Source organism: Thermobia domestica, chromosome 2, assembly GCF_964235325.1.
Source record: "Thermobia domestica chromosome 2, izTheDome1.hap1.1, whole genome shotgun sequence".
Classification (NCBI taxonomy): Eukaryota; Metazoa; Arthropoda; class Insecta; order Zygentoma; family Lepismatidae; genus Thermobia; species Thermobia domestica.
In genome coordinates, this window is record NC_137455.1 from 328,964,308 (window position 1) to 328,984,973 (window position 20,666).

General features: G+C 36.3%; 1 protein-coding gene across 2 annotated transcripts in view; it reads right to left on the minus strand.

Moving 5' to 3' along the window:
• Positions 1 to 1,032: 1,032 nt before the first annotated feature.
• Positions 1,033 to 20,666, minus strand: part of LOC145678688 (dnaJ homolog subfamily C member 9) — an 85,069-nt gene continuing 65,435 nt past the window's right edge. For both annotated transcript variants that reach the window (XM_081749088.1, XM_081749089.1), the window contains 2 exons: positions 10,757 to 10,971; positions 1,033 to 1,875 (listed from right to left, as the gene is read on the minus strand). In XM_081749088.1, the coding sequence (XP_081605214.1) occupies positions 1,678 to 1,875; positions 10,757 to 10,971 (413 nt within the window). In that variant the 3' untranslated portion in view covers positions 1,033 to 1,677. The remainder of the gene's footprint in view (positions 1,876 to 10,756; positions 10,972 to 20,666) is intronic.

Genomic DNA, 20,666 nt, shown 5'->3' on the forward strand with positions numbered 1-20,666 from the left:
TTTGTGTTATCAACTGGATTAAATAAGTCATATAAAGTGGCGACGCTGGCTTCATCAAAAATTACGATTACTGAAAAGTTTATTCACAAGCAAATGTTCGCATTAGTCAGGAATTTTTTTTTTTTTTTTTCTTAATTGCATTCAGTATGTCAACATACGTGCTCATGCAAATTCTCGAAACTCGATCGCCACTGGTTTGGTAGAAAAAGGGATTATCTTGACTTGTCTCCTTTATAAGGTTTTTTTCTCTTCTGACAAAATCGTAGACTTACTACGACGCATATAAATCAATCCCTATTAAAGTAGAAATACAAGTTATACCTCATTTGAATTACAATTAAATGACCATTTGTTTGGTATAACTTTAGTTTGAATAATACGTACAAAAACAGGAAATAACAGGTACGTTTTGAAAATTTCCCAACGAGTGTGCAGTTCCTGATTTTATTCGCTTATAACCTGGAAGGGAAAACCTAGTAATTATGCTCTCTGCTACAAGCTCACAAAGCTGGGACCGAACCACGGACCCTTCACTTTGCGCTGTCTAACACAGTCAGTCTCTTCACTGGACTACATACCTATTTTATATTAAATATAAATAAAACCTTCCCAAGGTAAATACTTATTACTTATGTGTGTTATAGTTTTGGCAATATATCATTGCCTTGATCACTTATTTTATATGTAGGCAAAATACAGGTTCTCATTTTTATGCACATTACCTATTTAATGCATCACGTCTGCTACTCATACTACATCATGGAGTAGTCACAAAATGTCGCAGATGGTCATCGTTTATTATCAAGCAAGACCTTATCAAGGACACACACACTATGTTTAGTCTTAATTTTTGCATCTTAAGATAATACTAAAGAAAAGCGTTATTGGAAAGTTTTTTATTACATACTTATATGGTTTACATGGGAAGCTTTCATGGATTATGTACAGTATAGGATAAAAGGCTTTCCACTTAAATAAATATGCCATGTTTATAAATCGTGTACACTAATTCACTGTCAAAGAAAACGATACTTAATGAAATGAACATATTTTATTATTCTTTTATTACACTGGGTTTATCCTTGCTATAATCCATTAAATGGATTGACAAAAGGATTACCATACCACTTTACACTTGTTTCTAAGATAAAAACATGGCAGACTGACAATTTTATACTTTGCAGTTGCGGCTAAAATCCCATAGAAGTTCTACAAAGTTTTAAGAGTTTCGTGCAGAACTCGAAGAACCAACCATACGAGTGGTATGCAACCATACGAGTGCTTTCATAATAGAAACACACTGGCTATCTTCTTCCAGCAAGTTTTATTAATTATTTAATACTCATACCCCACTATACGGACTTAAAATATTACTTCATGTGCTAGCACCGTAACTAGAATCGCTGAATTAAGAAAATTCAAGACCGTCACATCACAGTTAGCAAAACATAACACATCACTGCTTAACACTGTAAGCTTTTATTATCGTGATGTCAAAAATACTGATTATACTTTCCTTTTAGATGTAATTCGGGTAAACAGTTTCTCTGAACAATATGCGATATAAGTTCTTCTTAATCTAAGCCTTCAGCTTGGCATTTAGCAAATTACATTTCGCTGTTGACGTGGTATGAATTCTTGTAGTGCACACTTTCTGGTTTATCTAAGAAAAGAAAATTACTTTTTTCTACCTTTACCACTGGATTTACCAGCAGGCTTTTTCGCACCATACTTGGCGGCAAGAGAATCTAAGAAACTGTCCATTTCCTGGGCTCGTGATTGCTGTCGACTCTGAATAAGTGCTTTCAAATCATTAGTTTTTCCTATTCCCAGCTCTTTCTTCAATTCTTCAGCCTCCTCTGCTTCTTGTTCCCACTAAAAATAAATTAAAAATTGTTTATCACTATGACCATACAGACAAAGATAGACATTAATACAAATAACAAGATAGTCTTATTTTATTATATCCTCTGTACACAGTGAGGCAATTAGGAAACGAGACTGAGTCTGTAGGGAAAATAAATAATACGAGGAACTAATTTTTCTCGGTTTATTCGAAGTAGGAACTCCTTTGTCTCCCACCCACCAATACCTCTACCTACCTTTCACTGATTTCTGGATGGTGTGAACATTGTCAGAAAAACAACTCTTCAGCCGTGCTCTTAATTTGGAAAAAAAAGGAAGTAATCAGAAGAGGACCAGGCCTGGCGAGTGTACGGAATGGGGTGATACATAAATTCTCTTGTGGGTCAAAATCTCATGAACAATCATTGCATTTTGTTTCAAGTTTCTGTTCCTCTGTTAAAGAATGGGGCATGAAACGTGCATACAACTTTCGTTCCTTTAAATCTATCGTGATTATTTGGCGAGCTCACTCCTTATCCCTCATGAGACTTGCATTCCGGTCATTCAAAATTATGTTCCCGAACTTCGCCAATCTTTTTAGTTCTCACAAGACTTGCTTCGACCTGGGCGTCCTTCATATTCACACACTCTTTTGCCAGCAATGAACCTCTTATGCCGTTCAAAAACACGGCAAAGAGGAAGGCAATTGTTCCCATAAACCTTTATCTACATCTTAAATGTTTCCATCAAACTTTACCCTAAGCACGAGCAGAATCTGACATTCACTCTTTGCTCTATTGTCGAAACAGTAACGAGGTATAACAGCAGCAGGCTATACTTAGCCTTAGTCTATTCTTCTGTACCTGTTCCCAAGTTCACACAATATTCAGCACTATGTACACTCATGTCCAAAATGACTGTCGCATATCTATAACTATCTTCTTGTAAGAATATAAATTGATAATGATTTTGCAGGGTACTTTTAATAATGATACTACGTGTATAATTAGAAAATGTACACTTGTGGTAAATTTCATTGGAAAAGAATTATAAATATGAAAATTATAATGAGTAAAACAAAATGTTGCTAAATGGGCAAGAAAATTTTATTTTCGTTTTATTGTTCTTATTTACTCCTCTTTCAACATGAAATTTTCCACATACATGTCTTTGCCGATTATACATATACTAACATTATAAAAAATACCGGGAGAATTCGTTATCAAATTATATTCCTAGAACAACATATTTATAGACATGCGACAATAATTTGGACATGAGTGTACGTACACAAACGTAATTTCATCAATATTTCGGTAAAAAATTGTCAGCGTTGATCACAAAGATAGGACCAAGTTATATTGAGGTTGAGACAAGAGAAATGAGCAATGAAACTATTAGAACTACGTTGTGAAAATTGTGAATTCACATAAGCGCTCCTTTATGACACTGACAGAAATATATTAACTATTTCCAACTATTGTGCTAATTTTTATTTATATTATTATTATTATTATTATTATTATTATTATTATTATTATTATTATTATTATTATTATTATTATTACTTTCTTGTGTGTATATTGTTACATATCAATTTTGGAAGATCCCGTATAATTTTAGCCTAATCTTTAATGTAACTACTAAAAGGACTGCATTTATGTCAGAATTTTAATATCAGAAGACGAGAAACTAATTTTATTTTTGTAGAAAAAATGTGTTATCTATGGTAGTTTAATAATTTAACTTTTTCATAATTTCATTTTAAAATTTCCTTATTTCTTTTATTTTGTTAATATGTCGCATATTTTGTAGTTAAATCTTCATTGAATATTCGTTTCTTAAATGTTGCAGAATTTCTAGTATAAAAATCATCGAAATATTTATTTAATAGCTTTGGAATTAATATTCCAAAATTAAATTTATTTTAGTTTAATATATGGTAACTGAGCGCCTAAGCATTTTTTCTTTCTTCATTCCGCAAAATTTTTCATTCGACTTATTTCTGATCGGCTATTGTATTTTCCTGTGGCTGCTACTGGTAATTGAGTGGAGCAGATGGGCTATCACTAGGCAAGATTTTGCACTCAGAACTAATTCAGCAGATTTTAGGTTAATTTTCCATTTGTTACCAAGTGGCAGCGGTTGCCATAGTAACAGGTAGGAAGGAATTTTCTTTTGTCATCATGCAAGAAGTGGATGTATTTTCTCTGATAAGATTATTCATTGTTGCCTCCTTCTAGTTAAATATCTCAAGAAAATCCTTTGTCATATCATTCACCAGCATTAAGCCTCACTGGTACAAAGTTACGAGCAGCTACACTTTCCTCCTACATCAAATTGAATTTTGTAGTATGATTTATACGGAAGTTCTATGCATATATGTCATAACCTTACATAACATAAGGACTTAGGCTCAGCGTACACTATACCATATAAAGGTATATAGTAAATACAGTCTTCGCATACTTATTCCCCACCTAAGGAGATCATAAATGTATCCATATAGACAAGGCGTCTATCCATACTGCTCAATCATTCCAGCCGTTCTACGCAAAACACAGAAGAGACGAGAATTCAAGTAACCACTTTCGTCCATTCCTGTGAAGCCTTCAGACGCCTCAACAATGGACTTTTCAGATACTTGCTTGACACCGTTATCGTACATTGTAGTATTTTCGAAAGATTGGCAAAGCGATACAGCGAGACATTTCCCTTCTTATGCTACAATGGAAACTATGCTACCGGGCGATCGTTCGGGCCCGTGGCTGTCACAACAAATACAATTGGTGATGGAGAAAGGGGATTTACTAGCCAGGAAGTGGTACAAAGCATTTTTTTAATATTGTGAGAACCTTCTGTATTGACACACACACACACACACACACACACACACACACAAAAAAAAAAAAAAAAAAAAAAAAAAAAAAATAGTATTAATTTATAAATAATAAATGGAGATATAACAGAATGAAAACTATACAGGAAAAATTATTGTAAGAATTTTAAAAAAGCTGGCTAAGGCAAATGAAAGGTGTATAGAAAGCGTGAAAATGAAATGAAATCTTTGTTTTACATCTGACGGTTATATGCCGGCTAGGCTAAAGAGACAGTGATGATGAGAAATGAATGGAAAGGTGGAATAAATAAAGTGGAAGGAAACGGGAGAACCCCGTGAAAACCCACCACGCACACGGTGTTTGTCCACAAGGTTCACTTGGTACGGGTTGGGATCGAACCCGGGACTCCACGCACAAGAGGTGGACGCTCTACTAGTGAGCTACCGCGGGTCCCATATAGAAAGCAGGAGTGTAATGAGGTAAGATATTATAAAAACCGGAGAGGCGATTTGCTCCATGATGATTTGGGGAACCTTCACATGGACATTCATGGGCTCGGTAGTGCGTGTTGACGGCTCCAAGCTATCTGCAGACATTCCTGAACAAGTCACCTCATTCATGCAGGCCATATTTTTAGCTGGAAATCGGACCTTTCAGCAGGCCAACGTTGTGCTGCAATGGTTTGAAGAGCACAGTGGTTATTTTCAATTGCTACAATGATCCCAAAACTCACCCCATCTTAATCTAATTGAACACTTTTGTGCTTTCACCGAACGTCAAATCCGAGCTTATCGAACTCCTTTGGGATATACAGGAATTAAGTGACTTGTGTGTGCAGATGTCGTGCGCCATGCCTCCAGCCACCTACCAAAGTCTCATTGCTTCCATGCCAAACCATATTCATGCTGTCTTGCAAGCCAAAGTCGACATACCAAATATTTGGTAGATGATCATAGCGTTCTGACCAGTTAGTGTATAACTTGTCGGTATTTAACTTCAATTTTGAGTAGTGCTAATAGGAAAACAGCGCGAGTTTAAAAACTAGGAAACTTCAAAGAAATGTTTTAATAACTGTTCCTACACATCAGATGTTCAGTCTTTTCAAATCTGGATAAAGGTAATAATAAGATAGCATGGGCTATCAACAAGGAAATTTAAAAGCAATACTTCAAGAGCCACATACAGTGGCTCAATAAAGAAGTCGGACATATACCTACTTACACATTCTAAGAGAGAATACACATCCCAAGAGCATGCTTCAGAGAAAAAACAATATTTTTTTTTATTCTATATTATTTACTTACGGAATATAGAAACACAAATAATAACTCAATTTCACAACTATAAAAAATACAAAAAAGTGAAAATACAGCTAAATTCCATGTCAAAAAAGAACTGACACGTGGCAGTACTCTCTCTCTTTTTGGTCTTAATAGGGGAATTTCCAAGAGTTCGTCTACTTGACAGTTTCAGGTGTCCAAGTGGAACGAGTTGAAGTCGTACTGTTATTACGTGGGTAAAACTGTGTTTAAAAGTTAAAATGGGAAGGCAACGTGGTCAAACTTCTTTAGAAGAGAACTTATTTTAAAATATTATAAAGAGGGAAAATCAATTCGTGATATTAGGGAAATAGTGCACATTCCATAGTTCATGACATTATTAGACGTTTTGAATCAACAAAATCAGTAGAAAATAAGCCAGAAAGTGGTAGACCTAGAGTGTTTTCAAAGTCAGACGAGCGATGAATTGTACTACAGGTTAATAAAAAACCACAAGATCAGTGCTCCTAAACTGGCCGAAGAAGTATCAGAACGTCTTAATAAAAGTGTACATCCGAAACGATAAGATTGGTTTTAAGAAGCAATTTATATGGAAGAATAGCCCGTAAAAAACCGTTCGTGGGCAAGGGAAATAGAAAAAGAGAGATTCAGTGTTGCAAAATACTTATAAGAGTTTTCGGTTTGGAGTACTGTAGTTATTCGCGGACGAAAGCAAATTTGTTCCGCTCAGATGGTCAATGTTAGATGTTCAATTAGGTCTGGCAAAAACCTAATGAAGAACACAGAGAGCATAATCTACGATCCAATGTGAAACATGGAGGTGGCTCGGTAATGATTTGGGGCTCTATGTCCGCTGCTGGTCCAGGTAAACTTTTTGTAATCGATGGAATTATGGACCAAACAAAGTATTTAAACATTCTGAAGCAAAATTTGGTACAAAGTGCTGAAACATTGGGAATAAAAGAGAACTTTCAATACTACCAGGCTAACGATCCCAGACACAAAACACTCCATGTACGTTTGTGGCTCCTGCATAATTGTCCGCATGTGCTAGAAACACCTCCTCAATCTCATTACGTTATTGAGCACTTACGGGCTCCTTTGGAAAACCAGTTAAAAAAGCATACTATTAGAACAAAGGAAGACTTGGAACAAGCACTTCAGACTGAATGGTCAAAAATTGACCCTTCCTCCTCAAAAAAGTAAAAAGTAAAATCCGTGCCCGAAAAATTGAAAGCCATCGTGAAAAATAATGGATTGCTAACAAAATATAAAAACTATTTAATAACATTCTAACTTTTGCTATAAATTAAGTGTCCGAACTAAATAGTATAGAGTAATTAAAATATATTGTTTTTTCTCTGATGCGTACTCTTGGAATTTTTATTCTCTCTTGAAATGTGTAAGTATGTATATGTCCGACTTCTTTATTGGCCACTGTACATTATTTCTACAGTGAAGGAAATTTTATCAAAAATGTAGAACTTCAATCAACGTAAATCTTTCACGGAAAACGCACTGAAGTACGCGAAAATTTGTAGTTTGTAATGTAAGGCTGAGTGTTAAATGAAATAACACAAATAGGCCTACATCCGGGAGAGGGATACGCAATATTATTAAAGGTCTCCCCCACACCAATATAAATAAAGTCTGTCCAATAAAAATATATTAATAAATTTAGCAATAAGTGGGTTATTACCCTGAAATAAGTAATATGAGGTTTGAATATAATTTAGACTGAAATGATAATTTCAAACTTACTACGAATATGTGTGAGGCATATATTTGAAACAAATTCTCCAACAAAATTAACGATACAAACAATAATAACAATCCAACTATAATTTTAAGTACCGCAAAATACTCTAAATCGAAGGTACCCTGTCAGAATAGCATTATATTAAGTTTACATACTCTTCATTGGTCAAATACTCTCGTACTTCGATAGGTCACCAGCACGGATTATAAACCAGAAATGCCTCGTGATACAACAGACCAAAGAAAGTAAGCACTGTATAGCAATATTAGATTTAAAAAACAAATCAATTAAGCAAGCAAAATATGACAAATGAAAGGAACTAATTAAATTATAGAAAACGGGAAAAAATGCAATACTTACGTTTCCTGTTGGATCACGTAGGGCATATGGTTGATAAATCCGTCTAATGCCGACACAAAGTTACAATTATCAAACCACACTCTTATTATTAATGCTTTCGACTAAATATTTTCAGTGGAGCACCATATTAAATAATGAATTACTTATCACTTTCACTCAAAATATAGCACTAACTAACAAGCCCTTTACTAGGCACTGTGAATGAAGAAGGAAAAAAAATTGCTCCCGTAGGTCAAGTAGATTTCATGGCTTCTAACCTGGTCATAGATGACAAGGGCCAGAAACCATGAAAATTCCCACCAGAGGGCAATACAATAGAAGTTTACGTAGATAGATACATACTCCAAGTACCCCAAGGAGCAAAAGTTCATACATTCCATCTTGATTTGTTTACCAACGTTTTAAATAAAAATTACAATGAAATAAATTAAATTAGAAAAACAGACTTAGGTAAGAATAATAACGTAAAGATGGAGATCATACGTTACAAGTTGAAATATTTGCGTTCGGATTGCTATTTGGAAGCTTAGGTGTATTCAATTTTCACGAACGGTCCCGGGTTCAATTCTCGGTGGGGGCACTCGGTCGAAAAAGTGTAAAACGCTTTTTTAGGCCAGCCACCCTGAATGAGGTTTTCCTGGGTTTTCCTCATTCACACTATACAAATGCCGGGATGGTATCTAACTTATAGGTCCCAGGCCACTTCCTTCCTTCCTCAATCCTTTCTTCCTTCCTTTTCACCAGACAGTGTGCTTACCAAAGGACGTCATCCCTCAAACGTGAGGGGCTAAATGACATAGATGCCGAAAGCCCAGAAATCTAAATCCTACGTCAATTTTTACGATTATCAGGAGTTGTTTGGAACAGCTGTGATTTTGTGTAAAAATACAATTGTTCATTTAAGCTGCATTCACATATCTGCCTCTTAGGGCTGAATCTACTGCTCAGAAGGATGCAGTTGAGGGAATCCTTGTTCTTCTGACTGATGCTTTGGTTATTCTACAGAGTGATCACAAAGTCCCGTTACTCCTTATTTGTTACATAGCTATTAATAAATTGTTTCTTATTGTTGCACGTGCTGATATACATATAAACCCATTACCCCCTATGTATTACAGAGATGTTAATGAATTGTTGTTTGTTATTGTTGCAAGTGCTGAAATACATATAAATCATGGCTAATGAGTTCACTTACACCATGAGTAACGTAACGGATCGTAATGAGCACATGGGTTCACGAATGACCCCATATAGAAAAAATAATGAGAGATATTTAGCATGATTTCACTGTAAGGTTTCCGAAACCTTCCCCTCCAAAACTAACAATTTTACGGTGGGAGAAAAGGCTCTTCGCAACTGGTTGCATAAAAGATAAGCCCCGCTCAGGACGAACACCAACACGACTCGACACATGTGTGGAAGCTGCAGCGTCTGTCAAACGTTCGCCAAAAAAGTCCATTCGTAAGCGGTCACAGGAACTGGGTGTTCCATACTCGACATTACAAAAACATACGAAGAAGAATTTGCAGTTAAAGGCATATAAACCTTGGTTTGTAAATGAATTGAGTGATAGTGACACCCAAAAACGTCAGAAGGCTTGTGGACGAATGCTCGATGTCTTTACAACTCTTCCTTCGAGGAGGGAAAAGTTTTCCTCGGGCGAATGTGCAATATATCGCAGTACGCAAGCCAGAAACGTTTATTTCTGGAATAAAGAAAACCCATACTTTTATGAAAAATTTGAACACAACCCACCACATGTCATGATCTAGGCTGCAATGTCTGCAACCCAGTTGGTAGGTCGCTATTCTTTGACGATGTTGTGAATCACATTGCGTCTCTGACCATGTTACGTGATTGGTTATTCCATATCTGCAAGATCGGGGATTGCTCGATCGTGTATGGTTCCAGCAGGATGAAATACCTACCCATTATGCTACTGCCGTTAAAGAATATCTCAATAAGATATTTCCTGATAATTAATTGGACGTGGTTCTGTCCATTTGCTTGTACCTTTGGAGTGGCCACCCCAACGTCCTGATCTGTCATCTTCCAACAATGCATCATGAGGGTTCATAAAACAAAAGGTTGCTGCCACACATTACGAGACAGTTGACGAACTTAAGGACGCTGTTCGACGTGCATTTACTGCCATCACGTCAGCTATGTTGATGAGAATTTCACATGGTACATGAAGAAAACTCATACTGTTATGGAAACGATTGTGTACACACAGACACTCTGGAATAAATAGTACAGAATAATCACATTACTTCGAAGTTGTCCATCTATGAATATGTGGACACGTGATACAAGGTAAGAGGACTTTGTAATCACCCTGCGTATCAAAACTCCTTGCTGGATTATCAATATTATATTCTACAAATGCTCAATGCGAGTTCATATGACCGCCACTAGACTGTGTCCATAAGTGAAGTTAGACATTACACTGCTGACATTGAACATCGTTGTCGTGGCTAGTATAGCGATTCCGCGCTCGATTACCAAAGCAGTCGTCACATGTAGCTCGTATAGTACAAAATGGGAAGTTAGTCTACAGTAGTCTGCAAGTATTCACAAAAATATTATTTTCTGGGTTTTATGATCAGATCGATACAATTGGTAATTTATTACTATAAGAATGTTGTAATAAGAAGCATATCTATATTCACCTTTCGCTTTCTTGCATCCTTCTTCTTTTTGTGTTCATTGGCGAAAAGAGTGAATTTGGGTACCTCTTCCTTAGCAATCAATTCTTTTAGCAGCTTTTCATAGCGAGGTTCATCTTCCAGGGGATTACAACACATCATATTCTCTAATATGGAATCCATGTCTCCCTTCGAGCTAACATAAATTCTCTTTAAATCTTCTAGTTCTTCTTCAGAACCTGAAACACACATGAAACGACATTGTAATTAGTATTGCACACGCAGTAACTCAGTGGAAATTTTCTTCAATTTCACTCAACCATATCACCTAACTTACAGATAAAAACCCTTACCCTGTATCCGGGGAGCAGAAACTTCTCCAAACACTTTCATAGCTCCCTGGCACCTTTATCAATGTCTTCAACTGCGCTACTGGATTGGTAAACAATATAAGCGAATTTCTTCTTTTCTCCTAAGAGAAATAAGATCAATCCTCACTTTAAAAATTTTGTTAAACGTAGAATCTTGGGAAAATACGCTCTAAGGTGAAGAGAAGTTTCACTCCTGAAATTTGTGATATATTTTTCCACGTATTCGTAATAAAGTTGATGCACTTAAATTTGTGTTAAGGAAGAAATTAATGTAGTAACAGAAGAAAAAATGTGTGAAAAAAAAAAAAAAAAACTTTGAAGTTGGCATTAATTTGCCTTTTCAGGTTCCATCACTGAGTTAAGAGGGCAGACGACTAAAAATGATACAAAAGCTAACCATTTTTCTTTTTCCCTTTTTTCGTAAGTGAAAAGAGATAATGAAATGTAACTTACCACAATAATAGATAAGGTTATTCTACACCCGAAAATATTAAAAGAATTTTCAGTGTTTCCATCCATAGAAATTATAATGTGGCCAAAATATGAATTACCCAAAAATCTAGGTTAAGGCAGCGATTAGAAAAATGAATTCATCTGTAATTATTGACTTATTATGTTGTCTTGGTTCCTTGTTAACTACTTTTTAAATAACATTTGTATTTATTTTGTACTGTTTATTACAAAATAAATACAAACAAAACTTAAAAAGTAGTTAACAAGGAACAAAGACAACATGAGAAGTCATCAATCACCGTTGAATTCATTTTTCTAATCGCTGCCTTAACCTAGATTTTTGGGTAATTCATATTTTGGCCACATTATAATTTCTATGGATGGAAACACTGAAAATTCTTTTAATATTTTCGGGTGTAGAATAACCTTATCTATTATTATGGTAAGTTACATTTCATCTCTTTTCACTTACGAAAAAAGGGAAAAAGAAAAATGGTTAGCTTTTGTATCATTTTTAGTAATCTGCTCCCTTAACGAACAACTGAAAGCGGCTAGCGGTATGTGCGAGACGTTAGTTTCTATACGGCAATTTTATGTAATAGAACCTATATTTTCTTGAGGAAGCTGGCGATTTGCAGAAAAAAATAACTTCTATGACGATTTAATAAGTAGAAATGTAATAAACCGAAGTTTTTATCCACTGAATCAGTCTTTTCTTAAAAAATGATTATCATTCCACCTGTGATCCAAATTACCTTTATCCAGATTCAAAACAGTCTTCAGTTCTTATGAAGAACAACTCAAATACATTCCTGTCGGTGATGGAAGAACATGGATGTAATATTTTATTTTCAATTTGATATTTAGTTTCCTGCGGATATTTAGACCTGAGGTGGATGGGTCTTTTTTTTCTTGGAATTCCTTCAGTTTATTGTACTATACAAATCAAATCATCACGGATGTTAAATTTCTGCGAAACCCTCTCCGCCCCCGCCCCCCCCCCTCCAAAAAAAAAAAAAAAAAAAAAAGGATGTAAGAAGAAGAGAATGTCATATAGATACTTCGGAATGTGTTGACTATTTAAAACTAGCTTTCCTGTCCTCGAGTGCTGTTATATATTGGGAATCCGCTAAATAATTTTACGACCATCAGTACTTTCATCAGATGGAGCAATTTTGTTACGCTTATCTTTTACCGATAAATTCGCAATGATGATCTGTAAGTGTCCAGAATCTAAATTTAAGTATAGTTTCTTCCTGCTAATATACCATGACACATTTGTCATTTAAAATTACTGACAGCTTGTCACCTTTATACATATGGAAATGACACAGATATTAGTTTTTTTATGTCTCTAGCTTCTTTTTCTTACTATCTGTAACGTTTCTTTTTGTGTGATTTTTACCATCTATTTTGTGTAGTTTTATTAAAATAATTTCTATTAATGGTAATCTTGTGCAGGATTTCGACAAATGACAGCAAACAATATCGCGTTTCTTTCTTTCTCTGTCAAATTTTTTAATGAATTTATTGTAACTACCTTTACCTTAAGTTTCGCGCCTCGGGCGCATCATAAACATGTCCCGGGTGAGTACCACCATTTTTATAAAGATTTTTGAATGAATGGACTTGCCGGGGAAAGGGCACTTTTCTCGAAAACCATTTATGATAGAAATATAAACCTGCTACTATATACACACACATACTACTAAAATGGGAAATCCTGCGCGTGAATCGAAATCATAATAATTCATACTTAATACAAATGGTGGTACCTAATAGGTACCTAATGTGGCTACCTAATAGGTTTACATACATACAAGTTGGTAGAAACTACATAAAGTAAATTATCGAAGCACTAGGGTAAGAAACCTAAACGACACACAAACGGTCGTGAGGCAATAGAATGGACACTTTAGTACATGATGCGACTTCACTGGATGTAGGCTGTAGTGAGATCGCGTCGTCCACGTTCAGCATTTAGTCTCAATCTTGGGACGAATTTTCATATAGGTCATACTCTCAAAATCTTCAAATGTTATAGTTTTTCACTCGTGTCGTCTGCAAGAGCTCCCACTGGTATTACAATTCTACCACTCTCAGCGCACTTGGTAGAATATTCACTATCAAAATTTTCGTTTACCAAAAATAATGTCCAAAATAACGTAAAATTAAAGAGTATTACGAACTATCTGGAGCTCGTTATTCCTTTACCAACTGTCTCCAGTTGAAGAATATGATTCCAGACCCGTCCAGTTCATTTTGGAATATTTTCAAAAATAGCATAAATAATGTCTAGTACTTGAACGCGTACTCAGATGTACACAGAAATCACATGCCAAGTCAGAAAAATATATCGAAAGTGGATTGAGTGAATTTTAGAATCATATTCTTCAATTTTTACATTACTTCACTTCTATCGTCATGTAAGGGAAACATATATACCAAAAATATCAGGAGTACACCGAAGATGACTTTACAAAGTAGTAATATTTATTTATTTATTTTTCGTGTTAAGGAATACACCCAGCGCAATTGAGATATAACCAATGCGTGTATTTTTTAACAAAGTTTCTCCAATACATGATGAAGAAATCACAGACCAGAAAGTTATTAGTCTGTGAAGGCTATCATGTTTCATACACGAAGCATGCAATCCTCACATCCTTTGCAACTGACCATTTTTGGTGTGACAGTGCGGAAGACAATATGTACGGCATCTCAATTGTTCGCTTGTAGTGCAGCGAAAGACAAATACTTCTCTCTTGATAATCCTCATAAAGAATTGTTCGATGTGAGATTACAGTTTCCTGGTAGCAATGTTAATGACGCAAGTAACGTCGGAGCACTACAGACAATCAGTGCGGACTTGAGACAAGACCATCTTAATGTGATAAGAGTGACGATGTATATGCTAGTATGAAACAGAATCTTTGACTAAGGTGTGCCGATAGAAACAGTCACAGCAAGAAAGTCACTGACAACTCCCCTATAAAAGACATAGTAGTTATGTGTGTTTGTGTTATATACTTGACTTGATATACTTCTCTCATTAATGTTAGCAAATGAAGCAGATAAAAATAATACAAATAGGTACCATACCCAAAAATTATAACTCTGTCTCATCTGTAGGGCAACCATTAAGCATAAAAAGCAGTAAAAGCATAATGAAATTTTCCACCTATGGTTGGTAACATATCTGTGATTTTTGACCACTTTACTTTTCCAAATTTGCTACTCTTATAAGCATAATAAAGCATAATTTACAGAAATAAATCAAAGCATAATGCTTAATGCTTTTTATTCCAGAACCCTGTATATGTGTACAATAAAGAAAAAAATGATCAACAAAGACTTATCAATGCAGCAAACAATGGAAATCAACTGCCAAGTGCCTTTACGCGTAACAATTGAAGCTTCGAATTTCTCCTCTCTGCGCACCTTCTGCCCAGAAGGATATTTATGTTTCCTCACTTTGTGTTAAAAGGCAGGCAAAACTCGTTGTGTTTATTCCAAGATGCAATATCAGAGAGTAAGAGACTCCCCAACTGACCATTTCAAAGTAGAAGGCGGTAATCTATTTTGTACTCTGTTCTGATTTCATTAAATATGAGAAGTCTACGGTGCAGATACATGTTTCTTCTTCAAAACACAGTTTTAAGGAAAACGGCACAAAATGAGGTAGTATGTTGTATTGATGTAATTTTTAGTGGGAAAAATGAATAGTTTCATATACATTTTTAATGCCTGTGTAATAAAAACGATTAAAATAAAACAAATATGTAATACAAATGGGTAAAAATGAAGTACGAGGCGCATCCAGAAAGTAAGTTTCCCACGCGTCCCATAGCTAGGAAACAGTATGTTGCGCGAAGTGACTGCGTGTACGTGAGACAGTAAGGTCCTAACATGGCACATGCGCCAGTGGAACTTCCCTAGTTTTCTCAGTAGCGTCGTGGCAGTGGTTGAAAATGGACATTCCTATTCCAGCTCCCCCGCGTGTGAAGTGCGAGAAGTGATAAAGTTTTTGAATGCACAGAGCATAGTACCAATCGAAAATCCATCGTTAGCTGTGCCAGGTCCATGGGCCTAACGGCATGAGCAAGCGGTTCCTGGAGATTTTCCGCTCCTTATTGCACACCACTGTCACGGAATGCCTGTTGATCAAGAAGTTTTGTGTTGAAGCAACTGACCCTAGAGCACAAAGCAAGGCGCACAGGGTCAGCATTGACATTTTTGCAACGATACAGCTGACGATGGATTTCAATCGGTGCTATGCCCTATACATTCAAAAACTTTATCACTGCTCGCACTTCACACGCGGCGGGAGCTGGAATAGGAACGCCAATCTTCAATCACTGCCACGACACTACTGAGAGAATTAGGGAAGTTTTGCTGGCGCATAGCGCATGCGCCATGTTACGACCCTACTCTCTCACGTACACGCAGTCGCTTCGCGCAACATACGGTTTCCTAGGTATGGGACGCGTGGCAAACTTACTTTCTGGATGCGTCTCGTATAATTCAAGGAACAGCATATTAAGACATAATTTAGCAAAAGCATAATGTAAGAAAAAATAAAGCATAATATACAGCTGTATAAAGCATAAAGTTGGTTGCCCTAATTATCTATGTATAGAGTAAAAGAGAAAAGAGAAATAATAATAATAATAGGGACATGGTACTTCAGTGGTACAGAGCTCACTTCTAGTGCAACGGGTCCCTAGTTCGATCTAGGCCACGCAAATTAGTGATGGACATCGTGATCATGGGTTTCTACAGATTCTCATTCTACCAATTATTTCATAATCTGGCGCAAGAGTTCTGGGTTCGATTCATGGTGGGAAATTGTGTGGTTCAGATTCCATGTTCTAGGTTTACCTTACATACAGCATCGCTCCTGAAAGAGACGCTATGTCTAATCGATCAACTATTTCATGATCATTCACTAACATCAGTCTTCCGTCTTCCTTAGCCTAAAGGGCATAACCGTTAGATGTAAAACTAGAAATTTCATTTTAATAATAATAATAATAACTAACTAACTAACTCTATGGCCTATGGAACCCGGAGGTTCAATGCCGCGTTCACAAAAGCTCTCCACTGACTTCTATCCTTAGCTAACTGCATCCAGTTTCTACTCTGTATTCCAATCTCTGCGAGATCCATCTTAATATTGTCCTCCCATCTGCGCCTAGGTCTTCCTAATGGTCGTTTTCCGATTGGTCTTCCAGTCAAGACTTTGAAAGCGTCTCTACTTTCTTCCATTCTAGCTACATGACAATAATAATAATAATAATAATAATAATAATAATAATAATAATAATAATCGAGAAGATGATGAAGTCAAAAGAAAGAAATCTGAGTTTTACATCCCACGGTTATGCCGGTTAGGCTAAAGGAGATGATGATGATGAGTAATGAATGAAATGGTGGAATGAATAAAGTGGGAGGAAACGGGAGAAACCCGAGGAAACCTACGCACACGGTGTTTGTCCATGTGGAAGATTAAAATTAAATAAATATGTTGCACCCATACTTGTTCCATGAGACTATCATCATCTGCTGTGGCAGTCTTCAGATTATTTTAAAATTATTAAGTATTCTGTCTTTTGGCAGGACCTGGGACTATTTTTTTAAAATTTTATTTTATTTATTTATTTATTATTTTAGGTTAGAGCCTGGAAATATTTTTTCCACGTTTCTCTATCTTTAGCTTCCTCTTTTAACTGTCAATTTTCTATTTTTCAAATCATCGATCACTTGTGTTCTTCCTCTTCCTGTTCCTCGCTTTCATTTTTCCTTCTATGGCGGTATAAAGAAAGACTGTTTCTTTGCAAGATGTGTCCAACCCAACTGGCCTTTCTACGAAGGATGCTGACTAAAAGCATCCTCTTTTCTCCTATCCGTTTCAAAACATCCTCAATTGTTACTCTCTCTGCACATTTTATTTCTCCATTTTCCTCCAGCACCACATTTCGAAGCTCTCGAAATATTTGTTCTCTAACTTCCTTAATGCCTAAGTCTCTGAACTATACAGTCCAATGCTCCATACATAGCACCTGACCAACTTCCTCCTTAGTCCAATATTAAGACTGCTAGTTAAGAGTGATCTTTTCTTGTTGAATGCTTCTTTGGCAATGGCAATTCTTGACTTGATCCCTTTGGTGCAGTAAGAGTCTCTCGTCAAAATACTTTCCAGATACTTGAAGTGATCGACCTCTTTAAGATTTCTTTGTTCTACTCTGACCCGTAAGGATGCGTTTCCACGGGTCGTATGACTTTCAATTTTTCGACGCTGAGTTCTATTCCATATAGTTTCTCAGTGTCAACTATTTTGTCAATCATCTTCTGTAGTCCTTTTGCAGTTTTATCTATAATAACATCATCCGCATATCTTGTCATAAACTCAGTTATTCATTATTTTGGCTGTATGCAGTTCAAGCAGTTTAACTCTCTTTTTAATTTAAAAGGACTAGCATTCTAGCAGACGATGTTACTATGTATGTGTGTTCTCTCACGCAGCGAATGCATGTGGGCGGAGTGACCTTGATCAACACTTCTTCAGCCAATCACAGCTCTGTCCTCTCTTACGTCATTTAAAGCGTGAAACCCACGCGAACAGCGAGAGCTGAAGAGATTTAGCGGGAGACACTTACTTGGCGCAAACAGGATGGACATATAACAGCACCTTCTACCTTGCTGCAACAAGACACTGTTTCATTATGCTCTGCAATTAATCAAATCGAGTTATATTTAACATTTCAGGACACATCTATTACTATTACCTTTTTTAATAGTTATTCCTCTATGTAAAGTGATGTAAGTATCAATATAATTAAAATTCTCGAATCGATTGACGAGTATTTTCTGCGATTGTGCATGTCATCTCCCATGCCTCGTGGCTGTCTATTGAGTACATGGTGCAAATTTACTTTTTATTTATTTGTGTAATTTGTTAATTTTCCGAAATTACGATGCTGAATTTTTGTGTCTTTAAAAGTTGTACGTAGAATTTTTGCTTGCGTGTAGTTGACGTTGAAAGGAGCTTTCTTCGGATAACTTGTTTCATCGTCAACGCTCGAGCAAACGTCCTATTTACAACTATCAAATATAATGCTTGCTCTATCTGGATCACCATCCTATGGAGTAAACATTATAAAATGGTGCCGGGATAAATGTGTCGAAGCAGAAACCTTTCTTTTTGTATAAATGTTCAGTTTTTGTGTTTACGAACATAGGCCTAGGTATTTCTGATGTTCAAAACTTGCTGCGTAATTTTGCCGCCATCTCAGAGAGTTAATAGTACATGAAATTCGTGTCATTGTATCCTTGTCCAGTGCATTCATCCTTCTATATTGAAGCCTAAATCCTGTCTAAATTAGAATATTTTTATTATTTGCATTCTTAGATTTTTACAGAAATTAGTCAATTATTTGTGTTAGCGAGTTTGTTATATTTGCAACATCATGGCTGAGGGTGATCTTAGAACAGTTATCCTCGCTATGCAAAGGGAACTGAGTGCGTCAATTAATGAAATTAAAGAAAATCAGAATAAGTTGAATGAAAGCCAAAACGAATTGAGTGATAATCAAAAGCGTGTGAGTGAAAGCGTTGAGGTGATGAATGTAAACCAACAGAAAATGCAAGATGATATCAAGGAATTACGTAGCGAGTGTCGTGAAAACATATCCCAATGTAAAGATGATTTGTCAGGTGAAATTAACAATGTGAATAAGTGCATTAGAGCAGTGCGACATGAATTGATAGAACGAATTGAAGCAGTGGAATTAAAGTGTTTTAATACGAGCGAAGATATACGTAGAAGCGTACGTGAATTAGCCGATGCAGTGCATGATATACGAGGCACAGTTGAAGAAAATACGCGCCAAGTAAACGACCAACAACGTCAATTAAGTGAATATTGCAATAAAGTGGATGATTACGAGAAAAGGTTGCGTTTGGTCGAAAGTCTCGACAAGTACCGTGAAAGTAGAATTCAGAAGTGCGAGACTAAGCAAGGTGAATACGGTATAGCAGTGCAAGAGTGCATTCAAGTGTGCCATGAGCAGAGTAAATTTAACCAGCAGTGTTTTGAAACATGTCTTCGCGCCAGTGAGTTAAGTGAACAAACCAAGCAAGATGTGGAACGACTATCAGAGCGTGTGCAACGTATAGAATTAGCAAATGAGCACCATGATACTGGAAGTAATATATCACAAAGAAACACAGGTTCCGTGCACAGTGTGAAGCGCGAGAGAAAATCGAGCAGTGAGTCTCAAACGGTGTCTGATACAGAGGTGGAAAGTGACGTAATAAGGAGAACCGTGTCAAGAATCAAAACTGAAAGAAAAACTCCGTGTATTAAGCGTGCAAGAAATAGTGAAGTGAAAGCAAGGCGTTGTTCATTGCGATTAGCAGACATTAAGCAACTCTCTACATTTTCAGGTGATATGATGAAGGAAAGTGCAAGTGCATTTTTAGAAAATTTTGGTAGAGAAATGTCGTTCGCTGGAGTGCCTCAAAGCGAGTATTTGACGATCATGCCACTGATTCTTAAAGACAGTGCACTTAAGTGGTACGATTTACACGGTAAGAAGTGTCAAACTTTTCAAGAATTTGTGATAGAGTTTCAGAATGCATTTGAGAGTCCTTTAGTGAAAGCCACACGTCTGCGTAACTTGCGTTCTATTCCGTTTGATCCAAAACGTTATAGTAGTGTTGTTGATTTTGTAACAGAGCGCTTTAGTCAAATTCAAGCTCTGGAAGAATACGAAAATCCAACCATTACGTTGTCACACATCATCACTCTCCTGCCCAAGCGGTACCAATTAGCTATGATGGGCTCTATGCCTGATAACATAAATCAGTTCCTTGCGAGTGTGCAGTCCATCGAAGGATTGTCAGGAATTACTAATATGTACGACAATCAGCGTAATAAACAAAAACAGCAAGGGGGTACCGGTGTTAGCGTGAATAATGTAAAAGTAGAACACGGTAGTGAAATGAGCAGTGATAATAGTGCGCGTCCGAATTTCAAACAAGGATGGAAAAGGAAATTTCATAGACGTGGACGGCGAGGTAATTTTAACAGAAATAATAATAATTCG